Genomic DNA, 26027 nt, shown 5'->3' with positions numbered 1-26027 from the left:
GGTCGATCAACCTTGACCCTTAACAGGAGCAATCTGCTTCAAAGGCAGCAGCTGGAATGCTATGACCGTGCCACAGAGCACGGGCAGAAGTGTGTTTCTGTACAACAGGCAAAAATGCATTCGGGCTGTCTTCAGAATTGCAATAATTTTTAACAAGGTAAACTGTGGGATCATGTCTAGGGAATGTCTAGGTGGAAGGAAGTGGGAGAGATGAATCTGTTCTTTAGCAAAATTTGGTGTAAGCAATGTCCAGACGTAGGAGATTCAAATAGTATATAGCATCTTTTCCAAAGATAAGGAAATTGTCCACAGTGTATGGGAATTCATCTACTGATAAAAATCACTGTCTGTACGTCATACAAACTTTCAAGTCTATATATTTTTGCTTGCATGTGGAAAGCATTGGCTGAATGGTCCTTGTGGAAGACATACTTCTATTTATCCATCAATGGTGTACAAACTGGATTATAATGGAGTAGGAACTGTTTCAGAAATGTCTTTGATAATCTAAAGATGAAATTAAAAAGGATCTTTGACAAAAATGGTTTAGGACAGATGTTCTTTCCTTTTTTCTTTAAGGCTATATTTCACCAAGATGATGACAGAGAACCTACGAGGACTTTCCAAGTGTTACACTGGCACAGCAGGGAGAAGAGGGAACCCTAAGGCAAGGATATCAAGAGTACAAAACTGGACCACTAACTCTTGTTTCTCCATTACAGTTATGGGAAATAATGGACATATCCATCTTTCTGCCTAATGACCTGATCTACCAGGTGTGTCAGTGATATAGGATCACCCTCTACCTCATGTTCTCCTACCACCACAGCCTATATCCCATATTCTTTCAGTTCCTTCCTAAGCTACATTCTTCGTGATGTTTACTACCTTAGGTCTATGGCCATCACCAGACCATAGCCATCAGGACATCAACATTTAGGTGTAGTAAAGGGTTCCATTAATAGAGTTTTTCAAGTGAGATCTCTGTTTCTAATCAGATTTAATTGCAGATTTGCAAAAAAAGAAACAGTAGTGAAATCATATCTACTTTCACGTGTTTTGGGAAGATGATGTGACAGATTCAAGTTGTAGAGTATCTCAGACTTATCTAATTACAGACTCTCTAGACAAACCAAAAGTTAAATGTGATTAAAATGCACACACAAAAAAATGTTGTAATTGTATGAAGGTTACTAGGCAAATTTATTTAGACTGTGGCCCTTAACACTAGGGTTTGTTTTTCTGGAAAACTGCACTTCATCAAAAATTCCAATGTTGCCAACTAGAATTGAACTTTGAAACTGTGACCTGTCACCAAGAGACTTCCTGTGTGACCTTGGGGAGATCTTTTTCCCTCTCTGTGCCTCAGTCCTCCACGTCTGGAACAACAAGTAAGTAAATAACTAAGCAGAGGAAGAGGGAATAATCTTTTTTCCTGCCGTTCTGCACCTGCCTTGTCTATGTAGATAGCAAGCACTTCAGGGAGGGGATTAAACACCCTGTGCTTTTAACACTATGAGCAAAACATGGTATGACCTAAAAGAGGGCCTAGAAGAGCTCCTGTAAAATATGCTACATGGTCTGAATTGCTTTTAAAAGCAACAACAAACAACATAGAAGCAAAGCAGGTCATGGTTGGATTGTCATTTAAAGCCAGCATGAATCTGTACCGCTGCCCAGAAAAGCAAGTTTCACCCTTTCCTCACCACTCATGCTCGCCACCTCTCGTGCTGGCACCAGCATTTGGCTGCTTGGTGAGCCAGAGGGAATTAATCCAGTTGTTACTACCCTGGCAAAATACCTGGCAAAATAATCAATAAAACTTTAAACTAGCCACAACAACAACAAAAAAGAGTAATCATAGTCTTAGACGGGAAGGGCTAGGCTCTCTGCCTAGTCACGTTTAACCCAGTGACTTATTTGGGAGAACTCTGGAATCTACTGTTCTGTTTTCCCTCTCCTGAGAGAGAGTTAATCATGTGTGATGAGGAACCTAAAGCTTTCTTTTTTTCTCTCAGTGAAACTGGAAATGTGTCCAAATCAGTATTTTACCTCTACTTTCTCCATTGAAAGCTAGAAAGAAGTGATGTTACAGCATTAAGAGAAAATTAAGCAGCAATTCTCTGCTATTCTCTCCTATTTCCCATGCAGTTGTCCTGCAGGAAATCCAAATCACTTCCTTCCTGTGCAGCAGCGGGGGCAAATCGTATGCCCAAAAAACTCGGATAGATGTATTCCATCGGTCAGAGGAAAGGCCACTCACATCCTCTGTTTTCCCCCTTACAGCAATGGACACGCTTATCACTTCAACACAGCACAAAACTCCCCTCAGGCTCCAGGGGCTCACCCCACGGGCCCCACAGATAACAGTTTTGAAGTGATGTTCTCCTGGGACATGGGGAAAGAGCCGGAGAGAGTGCCATGTAGGGGGGAGGGGGAGCACTGGTGGCACCGCATCAAAATCACAGAATCACAGAATCTTAGTGGTTGGAAGGGACCTCTGCGATCATCGAGTCCAACCACATTAAAAAAAAAAACCAAACCAAAAAAACACACCACACAACAAACCCAAAACCACCACCCACCAAACCCCCACACCCACAACCCCACACACAACACCCCACCACAAACCAATAATCTTGGGCACTAGAGCATGCCCTGAAGAGCCGTGTCTACACGTTTCTTAAATGGCTCCAGGGATGGTGACTCCACCACCTCCCTGGGCAGGCTGTTCCAGTGCCTGACCACTCTTTCAGTAAAGTAATTCTTCCTCAGATCTAATCTAAACCTCCCCTGCTGCAGCTTCAGACCATTTCCTCTGCTCCTGTCATTATTCCCTTGGGAGAAGAGGCCAACACCTGCCTCTCGACACCCTCCTTTCAGGGAGTTGTAGAGGGCAATGAGGTCTCCCCTCAGCCTCCTCTTCTCCAAACTCAACATGCCCAGTTCCCTCAGCCTCTCCTCATAGGACTTGTTCTCCAGACCCCTCCCCAGCTTGGTGGCTCTCCTCTGGACATGCTCCAGCACCTCAATGTCCTTCCTGTAGTGAGGGGCCCAAACTGAACCCAGCCCTCGAGGTGAGGCCTCACCAGTGCCCAGTCCAGAGGCACCATCACTGCCCTGCTCCTGCTGGCCATGCTGTTCCTGACACAGGCCAGGATGCTGGTGGCCATCTTGGCCACCTGGGCACACTGCTGGCTCCTGTTCAGCCCACAGGCCACCAACACCCCCAGGTCCTTTTCTGCTGGGCAGCTCCAGCCACTCTGCCCCCAGCCTGTAGCGCTGCAGGGGGTTGGTGTGACCGAAATGGAGGACTCGGCAATTGGCCTTATTGAACCTCATCCCATTGGCCTTGGCCCATTGATCCAGCCTGTCCAGGTCCCTCTGTAGAGCCTTCTGACCCTCAAGGCAGATCAACGCTCCCACCCAGTTTGGTGTCACGTCCCTTCCTGCCAAAGCCTTTCTATCTGGCTCCAGCCGTGAATTGTTCCCGAGGGGACAGTGAAGGGAAGCGGGGGACGGGGGGCGGGGCGGCCTGCACCCTTCAGCCTCCGTCCTTGCCGGGGATTGAGCGCGGCGGCCACCGCCCCCTCAGTGGCTCGAGGGCCCGCACGGGAGGAGGGGGGGTGCGGGGGCCGGCCCGCCTTTCCCGCCGCGCCGCCCCTTCCGTTGCGGAGCCCTCATTGCTCGAGCGCCGTTAGTCCCCCGCCTCGCGGCAGCGCTCCCCTTCTCTGCCCGCTCCGAGCCTCGCTGGTGGGTATGGGGGAGCGGAGCTGGCGGGGACTCCTCTCCGGGACGGGGGATGGTACGGGGTCGCCAGGCCCTTCCGTTTCTCCCCTGCCCCGGGCGCCTCGGCCCTGCCGGGGCGGATGGATGGGGTGTGGGGCGGGGGCGTCGGCGGCCGGTCGGTGGGTCCCAGCAGGGCTGAGGCGGGCAGGCCGTTGGCCGGAGCCGGGCTGTGGTGCCTGAGGGTTGTTTGGGCGGGATGGCGGCAGAAACCCGCGGGGTGACCTTGGGGGTGCCGGTAACGTCCCGGGCCCCTCTGCGGGCCGCGGCTGGCGGGGCGGGGGAGGGAGGGATGCGCGGGTGGGCTGAGGGAAGGGAGCCGCGGGGAAACGAGCCGGGGAGATGCCAGCGGTCTGACTGGGGCCACACTGGTTGGTGGTTTTATGACCAGTCCCACAACCGCCAGCCCTGCTTTGATTGCCAACGGCTTGCTTTGAACCCAACCGTCGCTCCGTCTCTCCTGGCAGAACACCATGGCCACCGTCAAGGAGAAGCTGATCGCCCCCATTGCTGAGGGAGCCAAGGTCCCCAACAACAAGATCACCGTTGTGGGGGTTGGACAGGTTGGGATGGCCTGTGCCATCAGCGTCCTTGTGAAGGTAGGGCTCAAGGACAGCGGGCCTTTCCAGCGCCCGCGCCGTCATTGTCTGGGCAGAGGGTGGGGAGCTGGGACAGTTGGGACAGGGGGGCAGCATTTCGGGTAGGCCAGCAGGGATCTACACTGGTCACTCAGGGACCCCTCCCCATTCCATTTCTCCTTCTTCTGTCACCTTTCCGTCTGTGTTTAGCAATAAAGCCCTCATGCGGCAGAGCTGTCTTGGGGACTGCCGGGGGAATGCGGCAAAGCCCCTGGCCCGCTTCTCTTCCTCTGCTTTCTTTCTCCTTGTTCTTCCACAGCAAAGCTGGAGTTTACTTGGTGGGAGAGCTCTGCTGGGCAAAGAATGCAGACAGGACAGGGATCTCTGTGAAATACGGGATAGGAATCAAAACTCCGCATGTTTGATTTTGCTCTTTTAATGCACAGAGGCCATAATAACTGCTGTCCCCTTCGGTAGGCTGTATTGTTCTTAAGCCCTTATTGTTTAGAAATAGAGCTTTATTGTTTCCAGAGAGGTTTTAGCTAGTTTAAAAGTAGAGGGCTGGACTTAGAGGTTATTCTGACTTTTCTTGTTGGTGGTTTCTGGGTTTTTTTGGCAAATCTCACAACGTAGATTTTGAGCAAAGCAAAGGCTTATTATGCAATCCTTTGCACTTCTTTTTAGGGAATGTTGTGAATGGCTTAAATTTGATTCTTCTCATGCTGTTTTTGAGAAGGCAAGTGGGAGCTGCAGATCTTTTTTTTTCTTTTTTAAAAGAAGGTGTAAACAGATACACTCTAGCCTCTTGCAGGGCATAAACACATACACTTAATTAAAAGTAGCTCACTGAGATAAAGAATCTTGCAGGTACTAATAAAGCTACTACATCAGCTGTGTTTTATTTGAAGGCGATCCTTCCTCCATCTGTTACCTTGAGGATGCATGTTTTAAAGTACTGGGGTTTTAATAATTAAAAAAATTCTTGAGAGTTTTCACTTGCTGATACTAATAAGCCTTGTGAGCATGGAAAAACAGTAAAAAAAGGCCACAGTGAAGCTAAGTACTGATGTGAAAGTAACAAATAGTTTTTAAAACTCCATAACAAAAGAAGAAATTTAATGAAAAAACAGTGACATTTCATTGTGGGTGTCTATTTGTATTTTTTTCAAGCAAACGTTTGCTTCTTGTGGTCTGAACTCATTTGTTTTTGAAGGAATAATGTAACCTGTAACATTGCAGTGAGGGAGCCAGGTGAACTTACCGCAAACTTCACTAACAGTCCAGCATTCATCTGTGTTTAATAAGCTGCCCTAAGCAGGATCAAATTGTGCTTTCAGAAATCTAGGTACAAAGTTTTACTATTAATGAGTTGAATGCACCAAATCCAGAGTAAAAAATTGTTTTTAATTTTTCAAGCTTCCATTATGGCATGAAGGAGTTTATTTCAACCAGGCTTCTGCTCTCCTATTAGCTCTTAAGGATAAGCTGCAGTAAAACATTTTTGTAAGAAAAGAATCTGATTCTTGTCACTGAATTAGATGTGCCTTTGACTTGTGCATGATGGCTGGCTCCCCAAGATGTCTTTTTGTTAAACAATGACGTAAAATTTTCTACTTAATTTCCTATACTTTAAGATGTAGATGCAGTTGAGTTTTAGATGGCTCCGAATTTCATAGAATTGCACAGTGTGATAATGCTAATTTCAGTTTACTGGCGCAGTGTTTAATGTATACGTTTGAATGACACTAAAACTTTCATGTTGGTTATTTTTAGCTCCCTCTCGGTTAGAAACAGGTCACTAACGTCGTCATACTGTTTCAGAAATCTCCACAGTCACAAGTTGGCTGTTTCCAATGAGAGTATTTTAAGCTTCATTTGGTGAGTGTGTAGGCTTGTGTGCTGATAGTGAGACAAATTCTCCTCCAGGCAGGGCTGATGCAAATTCATGAAATTAGTCACTGGGGCTACTCCAGGTGCTGTTCTGTGTCAGTGAGAACTGGCTCCTTGAACCTGCTGAGTCTGGTGACTATTGGTTGCAGGGTCTAAAGTGAGAAAGTCCCATATTGTTAGACTGTATATGTATAAATCATGCGTAATCACACATCTGCACGCAGTCTCTTTTTTTTTTTAACACCAGTGACTTCGGTTAAGGACACTTTTTCATAATATTTAAATAACTGAGACTTTACTTTTACCCTGCAGACAATTTTGAGAACAGACCAAGGGCAGATATAGACTCTTAAGGTTGTTGTTCAGAAGTTGATCAAATCAGCTGTGAAAGGAAACAATGCAGAAAAGCAATAAACTCTTAAGGTGATTCTAGAGAATGAAATGAAAAACTGAAGTATGCCTGCTGTAAAATAAATTTTTCTGCTGCAAAAACCAGCATATTGTTGCCTGTTTGGAGTAGTTTTGTTGATGCTAATATTTCTATGTGAAGTAATGAGTGCTAGCTTCTTACAGAAAAGTAAACAAAGAAGCTTGCTTGTAGTAATATATTTTCACTAGTGTAGAAGCAGCTTTACTCATTTCAAGTGGGTTGAAGATCCCTCTATTTTCTAGGTAAGTGGTAACTTGAATCTTGGTGTAATTTACTGGATGACAAGCTTTTAAGTATAGTAGAATTTACAAGGGTAGTAAATACTTCTGTCGAAAGGCAGTAAAACTTTACATTCTAACAGAGTCCTTTTTCCTGTGCTGCTGTATTTCACCGTTTTCCTGTTCTGAGACTATGACATGATCTTCTGACTTAACCAGACTGGACAAAAAACACGTGTGTATCTGTCCTTGCAAAGTAAATATAAAGTAGCAGCTCTAGCAGAGAAAGTTTGGTAAAGGAGCTGTTTCCTCTTAATTATATTTCTAGTATTGAGGAAAATAAGTCTGTTCCCATTTTATAGCTTGTGAAATAAATTAGTTGAAGGAACGTTTATAAGAGAATATCTCTATGATAATTATGTGGTGTGTTGTTATATATTTAAATATTTAAAACAGACATCTTTGCCTTTAGATTTAGAGAGTTTGTTATGACTCTGAAAGATGCAAGTCTTTTCTGAATAACTAAATTGTGAAGTGCCTTATTAGCAAAGGGTTAGCTGTGCCTTCAAACTCCCCCATTAGAGAGTCTGAAGGAGTTTTATGAGCTCTGGGGTACATCAGAACACCAAGACAGTGCTGTCCTACTGGTTTACCTTTGGAGAAGGGCTGCTTTCAGATGTGTAACGTGTCACTTTAAAAAGTAACATAGCTCAACACAGGGGTAGCTTTAAAATTAGGTTAGCTGCTTGATTGTCTCCTCCAAATTTGGTGGCTTTCTTCAGGAACTTTGTGATGAGCTTGCTCTGGTTGACGTTTTGGAAGACAAACTAAAAGGAGAGAAGATGGATCTACAGCATGGGAGCCTGTTCCTTCACACTCACAAGATTGTGGCAGACAAAGGTAAACTTCAGTTTCTTTTATTTAATACTGGCATTTTATGAATTGGCTCGATAGTTGAGCATTAGTTGTGTACTATTAAGAAATCTCAAGGCTTTTTGAAAGGTTAAAGTATATATGAATTGGGGTGAGATTTCGGATGAACGCTGTAACAAGGGGAGGGACACTTAACCTGGGCTTTGTCTTACATCCATAATGGTCACTTGACTGGTTTGGGTTTGTTGAGTAAAACTGATTTTTCATGAAACTCCTGTACCTCTTTGACGCATAAGAAATAGTATTGTTATTTGGGTAGTGGAAACGAGACCCGGCGTAGCTGAATGTCCTTTCAAGGCCTATGTATTGGCATATCAGGACAGTGCAAGAGATGGTGCTGGCTTGAATGTTGTCTCATGTTTTTTGGGTTTGAATGAATGCACGGTGGAGAAGCTAACCCATAAGACCTCTATGAACACAATGCTCTTGAAATTAGTGATAAGTCTATTTTAATGCATCCTGTGTCTCTCCCCCGTGCTGTGTTGTAGGACAGTGCAAGAGATGGTGCTGGCTTGAATGTTGTCTCATGTTTTTTGGGTTTGAATGAATGCACGGTGGAGAAGCTAACCCATAAGACCTCTCTCTGTGAACACAATGCTCTTGAAATTAGTGATAAGTCTATTTAATGCATCCTGTGTCTCTTCCCCATGCTGTGTTGCAGACTATGCTGTCACAGCCAACTCCAAGATTGTGGTAGTAACTGCAGGGGTTCGTCAGCAAGAGGGGGAGAGTCGCCTCAACCTGGTCCAGAGGAACGTGAACGTCTTCAAACACATCATTCCTCAGATTGTTAAGCATAGTCCCAACTGCACCATCCTGGTGGTTTCCAACCCAGGTAAGGCAGTCTTCTCCTAGAATTCTCTTTGGCAGAGAACTAGTGTTTTGTTTTCCCAGTCTTCTAACTTACAAACTGAATGTTGAAAATCAATAGCTCTGTTAGCATGGACATCTGCCATGTAGTTGCTAAGGGCAGAATGCAAACAAATATCACAGAATCACAGAATCTTCTAGGTTGGAAGGGACCTTAAAGATCATCTTGTCCAACCATCAACCTTAACTGACAAAAATAGACACCTGCACAACAAACAAGGAGCATCATCACTAAACCATACCTCCCAGCACTACATCAACCCGTCTTTTGAACACCTCCAGGGATGGGGCCTCAACCACCTCCCTGGGCAGCCCATTCCAATGCCTGATAACCCTTTCAGTGAAAAAATTTTTCCTAATATCCAGCCTGAACCTCCCCTGGCGCAACTTGAGGCCATTTCCTCTCGTCCTGTCGCCTGTGACTTGAGAGAAGAGACCGACCCCCACCTGTAATCTGTACTTCCTGATGCTCTCTTTATTCAGAGCTTCTTATAGTGTCCATATTTTAAAAGCATATACAGACCTAAAACACTGATCCGTGAGCCCAACTGTCTTTGGAGTCCTCCTGAGCACCTAATTGTTGGAGCATTCTTTTGGGTGTATGGGATTTGTGTCACTTAGTGTGCATGTAGAGAAGTTGGTGCTGGTCTCTTCTCCCAGGTAACTGGTGACAGAACAAGAGGGAATGGCTTCAAGCTCCAACAGGGGAGGTTTAAACTAAACATTAGGAAAGAATTTTTCACCGAAAGAGTGGTCGGGCATTGGAACAGGCTGCCCAGGGAGGGGGTGGAGTCACCATCCCTGGCTGGGTGTTTAAGGGCCGTTTAGATGCAGTGCTGAGGGACATGGTGTAGGGGAGGACTTTGTAGAGTAGGGGAGATGGTTGGACTCGATGATCCCAAGGGTCTCTTCCAACCTAGATGATTGATTCTATGATTCTATGTTCTTCTTTTCAGTGGATATATTAACTTATGTCACATGGAAGCTGAGCGGCCTGCCGAAACACCGTGTGATCGGAAGTGGCTGCAATCTAGACACAGCAAGATTTCGCTATCTGATGTCCGAGAGGCTCGGTATCCACCCCAGCAGCTGCCATGGCTGGATTTTGGGAGAGCACGGTGACTCCAGTGGTAAGGAGCCCTTCTGACCTCCTTGGGAATAAGCCGGACAGCGTTAAGAGGTTGACGCCGCCAACGTTATCGTGGTCCTGGTGACTCCTACTCCCTTTCCAGTTACTGTGGAGGGGGAGTTGTGAAGATCTGCTGACCCTTCATCCCTCTCTCTGTTGCAGTGGCTGTTTGGAGCGGAGTTAACGTGGCCGGCGTTTCTCTCCAGGAGCTCAATCCTGCCATGGGAACTGACAAAGATGCCGAGAACTGGAAGGAAGTCCACAAGCAAGTGGTTGACAGGTACAGTGCCTTGAGGAATAAGGTGGATATCTGGGATGCTGGAAGGAGCTAGTCTGCCTCCTTGTCACTGCCTCCCCGTTCTGCTGCAGCTTGCACACCCTTGTATTGAGAGGGTTGCCTGAGTAAGTGGAACTACTGCTTTCAACACAGAAATGCACGCAGGGTTTCAGTTGGGAAGCTTTATGACCCTGCAGTGAGACAAACACAAGCATAACAGATCACAGAATCACAGAATCTTCTAGGTTGGAAGGGACCTTAAAGATCATCTTGTCCAACCGTCAACCTAACTGACAAAAATAGTCACCCACACAACAAACAAGGAGCATCATCACTAAACCATACCTCCCAGCACGACATCAACCCGTCTTTTGAACACCTCCAGGGATGGTGCCTCAACCACCTCCCTGGGCAGCCCATTCCAATGCCTGATAACCCTTTCAGTGAAAAAATTTTTCCTAATATCCAGCCTGAACCTACCCAGTTCAGTTCTGCAGTGCTTACAGCCCCTTGCACTTGTTTTCTGACAAGTAGCTTCTTCAGTGGTGAACTTTGTTTGAAGGAGGCAAGAAAAGGTGGTGTGTTTCTGGGAGTAGAATGGTGAAGTTGATTTGGGGAAGAGTTGGTTCATTGATTTGGGAAAACTTGTCTAGAGGTAACCATACATGTTGCTAAATCACCTGTCAAATAACAGATATAGTATAAAGTGTGTGTGTGTATATATATATAGTATAAAATATATGCAGATGTTGGCTAAAAAAAATGACAATGTGTGTGGGCAGTGCATGGCTTTGACTCTAAATGTTTACTGCAAATGTGCTGAGACTGATTGTGCTGCTGACTTGAATAGAGAACTTGTTCAGTTGTAGGTGTCTGTTTTTTCTGCTTAACACTAAGAACACTTCCACAGACAGAAGCTATTTTTCTTTTCATCTAATCCTGTGAGAACAGCAGGGCTTCTTTATTATACCTGTGGTATAATGTAGACTTCATGCTTTATCCTCTAATGCTGAAATACGTAACTCTGTCTTTGACATTTTAATTCCAAAACTTATATAACGTGTCACAGGAGTTTCAGATGTTTTAAATGGGAAACATTCACTCATCTTAAGACTTGGCATTCACACAGTGTCCTGAAGACATCTTCAGGCAACTGTTATTTCAATATTTCCATAGTGCCTATGAGGTGATCAAACTGAAGGGCTACACCAACTGGGCTATTGGCCTCAGCGTTGCTGACCTCTGTGAGACCATGCTGAAGAACTTGTGCCGGGTTCATTCCGTCTCAACGCTGGTGAAGGTAAGAAGTGGTGGCTGATGGGATGCTCTAGTTCACATTGTCGTTACGGAAAAGCTCTACAGTCTCAATTAGCAAGGTGCTGACCAGAGGAAGCTTTGTGGAATGCTACTTTGAATTTGAAATGGGAGCTTCCTATTGCAATCTTCTATCTAGTCAGACTAGACGTAGCCTGCCCTTCACACAAGTACGGAGCTGAAAGTTCTCTGCATTCTACCCAATGTTGTGCTACCCTTGCGTAGAGCTTGCCATTTGTGGCCTGCAGATGCATGAAGATGATGTTTCAGTGCAAAAATGGAAGACTCAATGGAGGCCCAGCTGCAGTTGCAAGAACCACTGCCCCACGACGGTGCCCTCTTACAGCTGGTGTGACTGGCTGCATCTAGTCTGTTCCAGCTGTGTAACCCCTGGTGCAGCACGGACTCTTAGCAGGCTGAGCTTAGTGCTCCCTCTGTAGTAGCCAAAAGAACCTCCCCTAATCTTGTGTCTTTGAATGTTGTCCACCACTTGCTGTAGATAAGTACAAGGAGGGGTTTGGAGGTGGGCTTTCTGAAATCTCCACCTCAGTATTGCCAATCACTTGGCCTAAAACAGCTCCGTACTTGTTATTTTCTCAAATACATCGTGACTGAACTTTCTGCAGGTTGCAAAATAATAGTCTTGAGCTCTGTGCCCAGAAGGCTTCCTGCTCTATATAAACCAAGAGCTGATCAGGAGTGATGGATTCATGTCTGAGTGATCTCTTTTTTGTTTGTGGCAGGGCATGTATGGTGTTAAGAATGATGTCTTCTTGAGCCTTCCTGCCGTCTTAAGTGCCTCTGGGTTGACAAGTGTCATTAACCAAAAGCTGAAGGATGATGAGGTGGCTCAGCTGAAGAAGAGCGCGGATACTCTGTGGAACATCCAGAAAGACATCAAAGATCTGTAACTCGTGAATGTTAGATTCCAGCAATACATGTTGTGTGCAAACGTACATCTCTGTGGTAAACATACCATGCTCTTCCAGACTGAGCTTTGTCCACCCTAGTTAAAGTGTTGCTTGTTGTAACGCACAGACCTTATGAACAAATATAGCAACGTTGTCATGTTTCGTTGTCCTAGTGACTTATTTTCAATATTTATATTATCTAGATTACTCTAGAGCTCTCCTTTAATGTTTGCCACAGGCCGCACAGCGGTGTAGACACACGTGTCCTTAAAAAGGTTAGAAACAATGTAGTAACCACCTGTGGTGGGATTTCCCTAATGCAATCTTGTTGGAAAATTTTTCTGTAGAATTTAGTTTCAGTCCAGGTGCTGACTAAATGTAGGTCATTCATATTCATGCAAGTTCTGTCCTGTTGGAAGGGAGACCTTAGATGTTTTATTCTCAGTTGTGGACTAAATGCTGGGCTTCTTTACTGGTGGGAGAAGCAATGTTCTAGTCTGTTTTTGTAGCTCCATGTGGAGATCTTCCTGGAAGGCTATCCGTGTTTTGATAGCTTAATTTAAGTTTCTGCTAATACCTGTTCCTGATCACCTTTGTACAGTTCCTTCCTGCTTTGTTCTCCGTTAGTGAAATGATTCAGCTGATGTTGTGGGGCATCATCTTGCAGGATGCTTGAGACTGGTGTGTGTGTGTGTATGGGGTACTGGTTGTTTTGGAGGACAGGGGGTGGTCCCTTTTCTCTTCTGATAGTGAACCTTGATTTCTAAAGATCACTCGGCTACAGTAAATCTGGGTTTGTCCCTGATTGCATCAGTGCCCGTGCCTCACCCGTTAAAGTGTAGGGTCATACCTTGTTCTGTGGCCAGCAAACTGGGACTCAAAGTAGGTTGGGGCATCTAAAAGGAACATGGTAATCGGTGCCCAAGCTGGGGAGCTACTGTCACCTAGTGTCTGTCAACCATTCCTTCAATCCCCTCTGAGTCCACACAAGTTTTCTTTGTTAGTGATCATAATCACAACAGCAGCACGAGATCTTTTGTTCCTAGATATTAAGCGACCAGAGAGGTAGTGACAGAAGCTATCACAAAGCAGTGCCTTCTGTGACAAAGAAGGAGCTGAAGGAATGAGCAAAAAAACATTGGTTTGTGGGATGAGCACTTTCTTAGAGCATCAACAGCTTCATTGTACCAACTTCTACTTCTGGGGAGATGATATCATGAAGGAAAATTCCAAAGAATTTAAACAACAATGAAGTGGCCTTATGGGTGCTATGGGGGATTGGTTCAAAATTATTGAGTAGGAATGAGTATCTCAGGCTAGGGGATTTTTAGAATTTTATAAATAGGCTCTTCAGACTTTTTTCTTGTTGCATTCACTGATGTTTGTAAGCCCTGTTTGAGTATATTGATTATATTGTAATTAATTTTTGTTAGGAGTCTTATCACGCAACCTTGTATCTTAATCTCATTATAGTCGCGTGGCTGTAGAATAGCTTCCCCTATGTCTGCTTACACAACCACTTCTCTTACTTGGACTTTCTCCATATTATAGTCTTATATCAACCATATAACTTCCTTAATAACTATATTGCTGTTGTATTTTATCCCTGAAAGATAGCTGTGGGGTTTTTTTTCTGAACACAGTAGACTCCTATTTATCTTGTATGTGCTTTGTTTGTACAGCCTATTGATATCATGAACTTTGTTCTTGTTTTATTCCATGAAAGGGCTGTACAGGTTTTTTAAATGCATTCCTATGTGTCAAGAGATGCTTTTGTCACTCCTTGGTCTAACAGAAAACATGATAGTGCTGTTGGACAGAGTAACACAGCAGAACAGCAAGTTGTCCTCAGCACTTTCTGAAGTGGACTCAGGTGAAGTAAGATCAGTAACGCTATTTTAGTTGCTGGAAGGACCTAGACCCCCTCACATTTGCAGGTATAGGGATACAGGCTACAGAACAGAATGTCAGCCTGACTACCCCGCAAATGTCAGGCAAGAAACAAGCAGATCCTGACAGACATGAGAGGCAGGAAGGATACTACTGGCATGGTTGTGCCAGAGGACAACAGAAACTCAGTCCTCCGAGTGATGCCCAGGCTCAGATCTGTGCTATTACCACTGTATTTCTATCATGGCTTTCCAAAGAAATGTATGTGATGGAGAGAGAGTTTGAGTTTTCTGCCTGCACATCCAAAACATCAAGACAGGAGTAGCATCCTTTGCTTTATTATCAGTCTACAGAGCAACTGTCTGTAAGCTCAGTAAAGCACCAGTGGTGTTCCTGGTCATCAGCCATCGCCCCAGCAAGAGGTGGGCTTGTTCTGAGTGCAGATGTAGTGTTAAATCAGCTGCTTTTCCAGCAGTCCAAGGGTAAAAATGGAGCAGGGAATTGAAGGCAGGTTTACAGGGTGTAATGAAGTTAAAAAGCAGGTGTAGAGCAATGGAAATGGTTTATTTATGCAATTTGCTGGACTAGTAGTGCTTATGTGACTTTCATCCCAGCTAACTTAGAATTGTGTTTTATGATAAGTAGGTGACTTGTGTCTGAAGTTGCTCACAGAGTTACTGTTAGCATTGTGTTATGTGATTCATGTCAGCCTCATGCTGCAAAAAAAATGCTGTTTTCCCCAACTGACAAATATAAATCAGAACAATTAAGCCACAAATTCCCAGTGGAACATAGATGCTGAACTCTCACTGATGTCAGTGTGACCACCAGCCCAAAAATATTGAAGAGTCACATCCTTATGTTGTGCTGCAAACTGACACAATGCCATAGTGTAAAGGCCTCTCAGGGCAATGTCTACTTCTGGGCATTTTTTGTGAATCCAGCCTTATGTAAATCAAAGCTTTTAAAGGTTTTCAGAGACTACAGTAGCCACTCTCTTCCTAAAAGCCACACCAATCACGGGGATGTACCACATTTTTATAAACCCCTCCTGAGATACTATTGCTATGTGAGTTGTTATTCTGTGCAAGCAAAGGAGTCGTGCAAATCATTAACTTAAATTGTCAGGTGGAGGGATCAGATTTAGGAGGGCTGGATTTGCTCAGTGTCTGACATGACATGAATAACTTACTTGCAAACATAAGCAACAAAGCACAGGCTGGCCCAGGAGGTGGCTGTGCAAAGTAAGATTGCAGAGTAAATATTTTCTCCTCTATTCTTTCCTCTTTAACAGCTCTTCAACGTTATTTAGATTTATTACACATTTCAATATCTGAGGCTTAAAATCCAGAAAACTTGTCAAAATAGCATGAAGGTGGATTCCTACCAGCTGGAATTTTCCTTTCTGGAAAGGAATATTCATCATTCTTGATCTGAGATGTACTAAATGAAAATACAAAAGGAAGAAAAAAGTTTTTTTTTTTTTTTGCTTGAGATACAGTTTTCTCTGTGCTGCTAATTCTTTATTTCAGACAACGAGACAGAAATGCAATGATTTCCAAAGTCTGTTCATTCAGCTCTCCCCACCAATAGTAGGTACCAGAATACCCTCCCAGTATTACTGGGAATCAGGTATGGTTACCATATCAAACTCATTTTCCTACCCAACAGAGTAGTCCCTCATTCTCAGGCTGAAGATCAGTCTAGAAGAGTGTTTGCTGACCTTCAGTTCATTTTACTGAGTTTGTTTCTCCTCTCCCATAGCAAACTGTTGTGCAGTAGAAGGATATAAATAATTTTTAAATGACTTCTGTACTGGGCTGATTCTGAATGCTGCAGTATAATTTTTTTTTTTAAAAGATAAAAATCAGAAGAGGAATAAACAGAAATATCTCTTTGAATGCCCTTGAAGCATGTCAAAAGTTAGTGGAATGGTTCTCAGACAGAAAAGACCACAGTCACCTTAGATCAAGTGCCTTTATTCCACTGGGTAGGATTTATGCTTAAGTGGTTTGCTGAAAGGGGTTAAATTTCAATCTTAATGTTGACCGTGGCATAACCTGTTTTTTTATGAATGGAAATGCCTCTTTCAGCACTACACCCTTGAGTTTGCAGCATAGAAACCTTTGTTTGTAGCCAGAGAAGTAAAATGATGCAGTCCTGGCTACTTGAGGAGATGCAGATAAGCTCTGTGAAGCTGAGCTGGCAGCCCTGATAACAGTTCCTCCAAGGGCACACAAGATAAGAGATGTGCTAAGAATTCATGCCCAGCCTGAGCTTTTTAATGCTTCTAACAAAAAAAAAACCCAACCTTAGAATTCTACTCACATGGGGAAAATGGTGTCCATAATTTATAGCATAGCTTTTATGCATTCAACAGTCCTGTCCCTTAGAGGGATACTTTGTCATCGCAGCATTTATTTTGAACTTTCAATACAATGGTAGCATTCTGATTCTTTTCCAAGTTTCAGGACCCAGCTCAGTGGCCAAGCTCCCCTGGCATCCTCTTCCAAAGCAAGTCCAAAAGTATTAACATTAAACTTGCCCCTGGCAAACTGATATTTGCAGCGTGGCTGACTCTCACTCTCCTGGATGAAGCAGTAGAGGCCACAATGCTCTGCAGACCTGGGAACATCAGCCTCTCAGATCTCCTCAGATAGGAATGTCTTTTGTTTGGTGTGTCATGGAGTCCACGCACCCCACGCTGATTTGGGACAAAACATATACCAGAAAGTCACTGAGAAAAGTCCATTGTGTCACATCAATCCCCAAAACTTAAAAGTTTTCACAGCCTCTGCTCCCTGCTGGCTGTTTCACAGGGCCTTCTAACTGGAAGGAACAATTCTCCACACGTTTTTTTTTTTAAAGATAAAAATCAGAAGAGGAATAAACAGAAATATCTCCAATTCTCCACACATTTTGGACTTGCACAAAGCAGAGGTGAAGGCTGTCACTTCACAGATGGAACAAGCTCTAAACTTCCTGAGTTCAGGCAGGCAATTAGGGCTGGCCCTAGAGCATTTCTGAACAACTCCTTGATCTTCCCTTAACTCTGCCATGACCCTAAATGAGCAATGTGCTGGAAAATAAGCTCTTCTCTCAATGAGCTGTTCTCTCTCTGCAAACAGTTTTGTCCTCCAACAGCTTTCTGGTGTGCTGCTAACAGTGCTGGGGAACCCTTGGCAGCCTCACTTCCTATGACATTTGCACAGCAAAGGTAGCAGCTGGGGAAAGCCCACGCAGGAAACAGGTAAGTGGCAGCAAAAAGGAACAGCTGGAGCATCTCTACTCTGAAGACAGGCTGAGAGAGTTGGGGTTGTTCAGCCTGGAGAAGAGAAGGCTCAGGGGACTCCTTACAATGGCCTTGCAGTACCTGAAGGGGCTACAGGAGAGATGGGGAGGGACTCTCTGTCAGGAAGTGGAGAGATAGGATGAGGGGTAACAGTTTTAAACTGAAAGAGGGGAGATTTAGATTACATGTCAGGAAGAAACTCTTTGCTGTGAGGGTGGTGAGACACTGGAACAGGTTGCCCAGAGAAGCTGTGGCTGCCCCATCCCTGGAGGGGTTCAAGGCCAGGCTGGATGGGGCTTGGAGCAACCTGCTCTGGTGGGAGGTGTCCCACCAGTGTAGGTTGGAACTACATGACCTTTAATGTTCCTTCCAACTCTAACCACTCTATAATTCCATGATGCCCCAACAGCTAAGGTCCTTAATATCAGGCCTGAAGGTGGCAGCCATTGCAAAAAGAGTTGTGAGCAACACTCCTAGAAGCTCATGTGCTGTTCTGAAGCATGAATTCCTTTTACTTTCCTAGGTATTCTGCTGGGGTAGGAAAGGAAAATTGTTTAGCTGTTTGTCCTGCCATACAACTGCTATTACCCTCTCACCAGTAATTACAGTTTTGAACAGGCAGTTTTTAAAACTGAATTATTCCTTTTGGGGCAGCCTAAATGCCATGCTAACCTGGATATTTTTTAATTACTATTTTAACAGATAAATACAAAATAGTTTGTAGTGCTGGCATAAACTAATGTCTGTGGCTTTAAGGGGCTTATAAGCATATACAGTTATCTTTAATATGTTTGGGATTCAGAATTGAGGAAGTCTCTTCCAATTTGGGGGTATCCTCAGGCAGGAATTTCTCAACTATTAACCCCAGAATGCAGTGGCCTGAGGTTGAGTTTGAGGCTGAAGTCTTCTACCAAAGCTAGAGGCTTAATAATACGTCATTTTATAGCCTATTTCTTTGCTGTGAGGGTGGTGAGACACTGGAACAGGTTGCCCAGAGAAGCTGTGGCTGCCCCATCCCTGGAGGGGTTCAAGGCCAGGCTGGATGGGGCTTGGAGCAACCTGGTCTGGTGGGAGGTGTCCCTGTCCAGGGCAGGGGGGTTGGAACTACATGACCTTTAATGTCCCTTCCAACTCTGACCACTCTCTAATTCTATGATGCCCCAACAGCTAAGGTCCTTAATATCAGGCCTGAAGGTGGCAGCCATTGCAAAAAGAGTTGTGAGCAACACTCCTAGAAGCTCATGTGCTGTTCTGAAGCATGAATTCCTTTTACTTTCCTAGGTATTCTGCTGGGGTAGGAAAGGAAAATTGTTTAGCTGTTTGTCGTGCCATACAACTGCTATTACCCTCTCACCAGTAATTACAGTTTTGAACAGGCAGTTTTTAAAACTGAATTATTCCTTTTGGGGCAGCCTAAATGCCATGCTAACCTGGATATTTTTTAATTACTATTTTAACAGATAAATACAAAATAGTTTGTAGTGCTGGCATAAACTAATGTCTGTGGCTTTAAGGGGCTTATAAGCATATACAGTTATCTTTAATATGTTTGGGATTCAGAATTGAGGAAGTCTCTTCCAATTTGGGGGTATCCTCAGGCAGGAATTTCTCAACTATTAACCCCAGAATGCAGTGGCCTGAGGTTGAGTTTGAGGCTGAAGTCTTCTACCAAAGCTAGAGGCTTAATAATACGTCATTTTATAGCCTATTTTATAGTATTTGGAGAGTGAGATCAGGCTGACAAACACTTGTGATCCCTCAAAACATCTGAAAAATCAACTAATGCATCCCCACCAACAAATTTTTCCAGAGCTCCCTCGGGTAAGCAATTTACTGTGGGTATTGAATGGAGCAAAATCATACCTGTGTCTCAACTAGAGAAAGACAGAAAAGTAGCTGAGCTAACAGACACGTATCCCCCACCTCCTTAGAACAGGTCCTGATTTTATCAGCTACTAGGACCTGGATGTAAAGCTCCCTGAAATCTTTTCCAGACAGTTTTATAAAAAAATTTGACTAGAGTTTGACCATACACTGAATGCCAAATGCTTTAAGGGTAACTAAAGACCCTTAACGTCTCAAGTGGTCTTATGCATTCCTGTACACTCCTCCTGCATTTATTAAGTCTTATTAATTAAGGAAAGTGTGTCCATCATGATCCACCTCTTCCACTGGGTGTTAGACCACACGACAGCTTGGCAGGTGCCCAGCACAGAGCCTCTGTAATAAAGGAGGAGGATGCTGGTGCACAACGTAGACACAGCACTTAGGTTTGCTTTATGAGTTTTACTAGATCCTGAAGCAAAACAGAGTAAGACTTTACCCTAATCTTTAGAAGGGTCAAAAACAAGCGCAGCTGTCATCTCACTGTGGTTGGATAACACAAAACTAAACCACGGAAAACAGACATTTCTACCTTAAAATTCTAGGAAAGATTTTCTATGAGTAAGTAAAAATCTGATTTTTTTTTTTCCTAAAATATTTCTGGGGAGCTTCATGGGTACACCTAAACTGCAAAGGTAATAAACAGTGAGGCCTTCCAGTGGGGTCAAAATGACACCTACATCCCATGGAGATCAAAGGAACACCTTTAACTGTTTAGGTAACTGAAGTCAGGAAATACCACAGTGAAGTTCAAAAGGGGAAAAGAAAGAAGAGAACAAAAATCTGGGGTGAAGAGGGAAAAGAAAAGGACTGTAATGTTATCATGCTGCTTTTTTGAAGTCAGCAGCATCCTCAGCAAACACGTGTCTGTAATGGACTGTAATTGGACTAGATGATCTCTATGGTCCCTTCCAACTCTAGAAATTCAGTGAAAATTCAATGTGTCCCTTTAGGAGAGTGAATATTGCTTGTAGGGGTCCAAAAGAAAGCTCAGTCTCTTAAGTTCATTGAGTTTTCTTCATAAGGCTTGCTTTAGCCTTGGCAGCCCACACTGCTGAGTACCAAGAGCTCATTTTATTTAGGATCCAGTCTTTCCTCCTCTTCTCCTCTCTTCCCTGTGTCTCTGCCTGAGACGAGCTTTTCTTCCAGTTGAAGAATCCCCCATTTTGCTGATTGTGTTGTGATTCTGTTTCCATGGGCTTCATAAAACTAATGTTTGTCATGAACCAGATTTAGTAATAGGGATAAAACAGCCTCTTGGTCAAACCAAACAATCCAGACACTGGAGAACTCATGTGAACCTGTAAAGCTCCCTGAAATCTTTTCCAGACAGTTTTATAAAAAAATTTGACTAGAGTTTGACCATACACTGAATGCCAAATGCTTTAAGGGTAACTAAAGACCCTTAACGTCTCAAGTGGTCTTATGCATTCCTGTACACTCCTCCTGCATTTATTAAGTCTTATTAATTAAGGAAAGTGTGTCCATCATGATCCACCTCTTCCACTGGGTGTTAGACCACACGACAGCTTGGCAGGTGCCCAGCACAGAGCCTCTGTAATAAAGGAGGAGGATGCTGGTGCACAACGTAGACACAGCATTTAGGTTTGCTTTATGAGTTTTACTAGATCCTGAAGCAAAACAGAGTAAGACTTTACCCTAATCTTTAGAAGGGTCAACAACAAGCGCAGCTGTCATCTCACTGTGGTTGTATAACACAAAACTAAACCATGGAAAACAGACAATTTCTACCTTAAAATTCTGGGAAAGATTTTCTATGAGTAAGTAAAAATCTGATTTTTTTTTTTCCTAAAATATTTCTGGGGAGCTTCATGGGTACACCTAAACTGCAAAGGTAATAAACAGTGAGGCCTTCCAGTGGGGTCAAAATGACACCTACATCCCATGGAGATCAAAGGAACACCTTTAACTGTTTAGGTAACTGAAGTCAGGAAATACCACAGTGAAGTTCAAAAGGGGAAAAGAAAGAAGAGAACAAAAATCTGGGGTGAAGAGGGAAAAGAAAAGGACTGTAATGTTATCATGCTGCTTTTTTGAAGTCAGCAGCATCCTCAGCAAACACGTGTCTGTAATGGACTGTAATTGGACTAGATGATCTCTATGGTCCCTTCCAACTCTAGAAATTCAGTGAAAATTCAATGTGTCCCTTTAGGAGAGTGAATATTGCTTGTAGGGGTCCAAAAGAAAGCTCAGTCTCTTAAGTTCATTGAGTTTTCTTCATAAGGCTTGCTTTAGCCTTGGCAGCCCACACTGCTGAGTACCAAGAGCTCATTTTATTTAGGATCCAGTCTTTCCTCCTCTTCTCCTCTCTTCCCTGTGTCTCTGCCTGAGACGAGCTTTTCTTCCAGTTGAAGAATCCCCCATTTTGCTGATTGTGTTGTGATTCTGTTTCCATGGGCTTCATAAAACTAATGTTTGTCATGAACCAGATTTAGTAATAGGGATAAAACAGCCTCTTGGTCAAACCAAACAATCCAGACACTGGAGAACTCATGTGAACCTTATCAGTGCCACCTGCTGCTCTATTTCTAAAGTACAGTGTGTGTACATCAGTAATTGCTACAAATTGAAGCTTCCTCCTGTAAAATTAGACTCAATGGGTATAAGCATTTTTAACATCTGTGTCTTGGGTGGTTTTTTTCCCTACAGTTAGCATAGGCAAACCTGAAACTGCAGTTACGTTTAGAACTAAACCAGACCTAGACAGTTATCTCAATATAAACTCCCACACATTGAGAGCATTTCTTCCCCTAACACACACTTTCTCACTTGCAGCCAGGGAGGCTGAAGTTGGTTTTCCAACATAAAAAAGACTGACTGAAGCTGTTCTTCTGGAGGCACCGTGGTGCGAAGACAACATCCACGACTAGTTACCAGGGGTTATGCGCCGAGTTGGTATTTGCAAAAAACTGCTCTACCCCAATAGACAGAGTTAGGTCCAAGTGTGCAGAGAAGACAACATCCTGGGAGGTTAACAGTTTCAAAAAGAGTTTTAGGTAGGGCAGAATGCCCTCATTGCCTGAGCCCTGAAGGGCAGCACTGCATGCTCTGAGCCTCGCTGGTGAATATGGGGGGAGCTGAGCTGGCAGCCGACTGGAAATGAGTCAGGAAATGCCAACAAGTCAGGAAATGTTGTGGCCAACAAACCGAGACTCCAAATAGGTTGAGACACAGAATCATAGAATGATTTGAATTGGAAGGGATCTTAAAGGGATCTTAAAGACCATCTTGGTCCCTTCCAACTCTAGAAATTCAGTGAAAATTCAATGTGTCCCTTTAGGAGAGTGAATATTGCTTGTAGGGGTCCAAAAGAAAGCTCAGTCTCTTAAGTTCATTGAGTTTTCTTCATAAGGCTTGCTTTAGCCTTGGCAGCCCACACTGCTGAGTACCAAGAGCTCATTTTATTTAGGATCCAGTCTTTCCTCCTCTTCTCCTCTCTTCCCTGTGTCTCAGCCTGAGACAAGAGCTTTTCTTCCAGTTGAAGAATCCCCCCATTTTGCTGATTGTGTTGCGATTCTGTTTCCATGGGCTTCATAAAACTAACGTTTGTCATGAACCAGATTTAGTAATAGGGATAAAACAGCCTCTTGGTCAAACCAAACAATCCAGACACTGGAGAACTCATGTGAACCCTATCAGTGCCACCTACTGCTCTATTTCTAAAGTACATTGTGTGTACATCAGTAATTGCTACAAACCATTGAAGCTTCCTCCTGTAAAATTAGACTCAATGGGTATAAGCATTTTTAACATCTGTGTCTTGGGTGGTTTTTTTTCCCTACAGTTAGCATAGGCAAACCTGAAACTGCAGTTACGTTTAGAACTAAGCCAGACCTAGACAGTTATCTCAATATAAACTCCCACACATTGAGAGCATTTCTTCCCCTAACACACGCTTTCTCACTTGCAGCCAGGGAGGCTGAAGTTGGTTTTCCAACAAAAAAAAGACTGACTGAAGCTGTTCTTCTGGAGGCACCGTGGTGCGAAGACAACATCCACGACTAGTTACCAGGGGTTATGGGCTGAGGTGGTATTTGCAGAAAACTGCTCTACCCGAATAGACAGAGTTAGGTCAAAGTGTGCAGAGAAGACAACATCCTGGGAGGTAACAGTTTGGAAATGAGTCAGGAAATGCCAACAAGTCGGGAAATGTTGTGGCCAACAAACCGAGACTCCAAATAGGTTGAGACACAGAAGCATAGAATGATTCGAATTGGAAGGGATCTTAAAGACCATCTAGTTTCAATCCTCACTGGACCAGATTGCTCAAAGCCCCATCCAGCCTGGCCTTGAACCCCTCCAGGGATGGGGCAGCCACAGCTTCTCTGGGCAACCTGTTCTGGTGTCTCGCCACCCTCACAGTTTAATGTAGTGTGCAGAGAAGACAACATCCTGGGAGGTTAACAGTTTCAAAAAGAGTTTTAGGTAGGGCAGAATGCCCTCATTGCCTGAGCCCTGAAGGGCAGCACTGCATGCTCTGAGCCTCGCTGGTGAATATGGGGGGAGCTGAGCTGGCAGCCGACTTTGGTGGGCGTTTGGTGTGGTGTGTTTTGTATTTGTTTGGTGGGGGTTTTTTTGTTTTGTTTGTTTGGTTTTTTTTTTGTGGTTGGACTCGATGATCTCAGAGGTCCCTTCCAACCACTAAGATTCTGTGATCTAGTTTCAATCCTCACTGGACCAGATTGCTCAAAGCCCCATCCAGCCTGGCCTTGAACACTTCCAGGGATGGGGCAGCCACAACCTCTCTGGGCAGCCTGTTCTGGTGTCTCACCACCCTCACAGTTTAATGTATCTTCCTGATAGCTAATCTGGATCTCCTCTCCTTCAGTTTAAAACTGTCAGCCTTCATCCTATGGCTACACTCCCTGTAGGCGCTCTTCAGGCACTGAAAGGCTGCTGTGAGATCTCCTCAGAGCCTTCTCTTCTCCAGGATGAACAATCCCAACTCTCCCAGCCTGTCTTCATAGCAGAGGTGCTCTGTTGTGGCCCTCCACTGGACCCGCTCTGCCAGGTCCCTGTCATAGGATCATAGAACGGTTTGGGTTGGAAGGGACCTCAAAGATCATCGAGTTCCAACCCCCCTGCCCTGGGCAGGGACACCTCCCACCAGACCAGGTTGCTCAAGGCCACATCCAGCCTGGCCTTGAACCCCTCCAGGGATGGGGCAGCCACAGCTTCTCTGGGCAACCTGTTCCAGTGTCTCACCACCCTCATAGTAAAAAATTTCTTCCTGATATCTAATCTGAATCTTTTTTCTTCCAATTTAAAACCATTTCCCCTTGTCCTATCATTACCCTTCCTGGCAAAGAGTCCCTCCCCAGCTCTTCTATAGGCACCCTTCAGGTATTGAAAGGCTGCTATAAGGCCTCCCCGGAGCCTTCTCTTCTCCAGGCTGAACAATCCCAGCTCCCTCAGCCTGTCTTCATAGGAGAGGTGCTCCATCCCTCTGATCACCTTCATGGCCCTCCGCTGCACCTGTTCCAGCCGGTCCATGTCCTTTCTGTGTTGGGGACTCCAAAGCTGGACACAGAGCTCCAGGTGAGGTCTCACGAGTGCAGAGTAGAGGGGCAGAATAGAGGTAGAATAGAGGGGCAGAGTAGAGGTCCCGAGACCTGCTGGCCACACTTCTCCTGATGCAGCCCAGGACACGGTTGGCTCTCTGGGCTGCCAGCGCGCACTGCCGGCTCATGGTGAGCTTCTCGTCCATAAGCACTCCCAAGTCCTTCTCCTCAGGGCTGCTCTCCAGCCATTCTCCACCCAACCTGTATTTGTGCCTGGGGTTGCCACGTCCCAGGTGCAGGACCCTGCACTTGGCTTGGTTGAACCTCACGCAATTTGCACGAGCCCACCTCTCCAGCCCCCTCTGGATGGCATCCCTTCCCTGTCATAGAAAGATGTTACAGAGTCATAGAAAGATTTCGGTTGGAAGGGACCTTTAAAGGTCATCTAGGCCAACCCCTCCTGCAGTGAGCAGGGATGTTTTTATAGTTACAAACTATAAAATCTCAAATCTACAGTCCTGGAGGATCCATCACTGAATGCTCACCATGTTCTTCCCCCGCATCGGGGACATTGGAGTAGAGAGACATCGGGGTAGTTGTGTTCTTGGCCATCCAATGCCAATGGTCTCCTCATGGGAGATGCATCTACCTGTTGCCCCAGTCCATCCTATGCAGCCCACCCAGGGTGGTGCCTCTCTTGGAGTTCAGATTGTGTTTATTTAAAGGCCTAATTGCCCGTTTGCACGTGTCTGAGGGTGTGACCTGGGCCACTCTCGGTAGTTTGGGGAAAGGTGGGTGGCTGGCACAAAGCACCCCACCAGCTGCTTTATCAACTGATCCTCAGCAGCAGAGACCTGTCCTTCTTATGGGGGCTCCAGAGCTGGAGTAAAAGTTCATTCATACCGCCCAACGCTACCGACAGACCCGCCGACAGCTCTGTGGTGAGACACCACCGGGCCTCCGCCTGCCGCCATGACGGGCGGTGCGAGGGGCGGGCGCGGCCTGCCCCGGTGGCCGTTCGGCGGCGCCCCCGTGTGGCCGGCCGGCAGCGAGGCATCGGGGGAGGGCCGGGCGGGAGGGTCGGCGGGCGGTCCGTAGGCCGC

General features: G+C 44.9%; 1 protein-coding gene across 1 annotated transcript; it reads left to right on the top strand.

Moving 5' to 3' along the window:
• The first annotated feature begins 3597 nt into the window (after positions 1 to 3597).
• Positions 3598 to 12495, top strand: LDHB (lactate dehydrogenase B). The gene is made up of 8 exons (XM_014957001.1): positions 3598 to 3753; positions 4254 to 4385; positions 7685 to 7802; positions 8497 to 8670; positions 9662 to 9835; positions 9997 to 10114; positions 11288 to 11411; positions 12169 to 12495. The coding sequence occupies exons 2-8, from the start codon at positions 4260 to 4262 to the stop codon at positions 12334 to 12336; spliced, it is 1002 nt and encodes a 333-aa protein (XP_014812487.1). The 5' UTR covers positions 3598 to 3753; positions 4254 to 4259; the 3' UTR covers positions 12337 to 12495.
• Positions 12496 to 26027: the final 13532 nt, after the last annotated feature.

This window comes from Calidris pugnax, unplaced genomic scaffold (genome assembly GCF_001431845.1).
Source record: "Calidris pugnax isolate Ruff unplaced genomic scaffold, ASM143184v1 scaffold189, whole genome shotgun sequence".
Taxonomy (NCBI): domain Eukaryota; kingdom Metazoa; phylum Chordata; class Aves; order Charadriiformes; family Scolopacidae; genus Calidris; species Calidris pugnax.
This window is presented reverse-complemented; position numbering and strand designations above follow the sequence as displayed.

Bases quoted from the DNA above. Each gene is read 5' to 3' on its own strand.
- LDHB (XM_014957001.1), top strand. From the start codon at position 4,260: ATGGCCACCGTCAAGGAGAAGCTGATCGCCCCCATTGCTGAGGGAGCC. The intron at 9,836-9,996 runs GTAAGGAGCCCT...TCTCTGTTGCAG, and splicing joins AGAGCACGGTGACTCCAGTG to TGGCTGTTTGGAGCGGAGTT. The intron at 10,115-11,287 runs GTACAGTGCCTT...ATATTTCCATAG, and splicing joins CACAAGCAAGTGGTTGACAG to TGCCTATGAGGTGATCAAAC.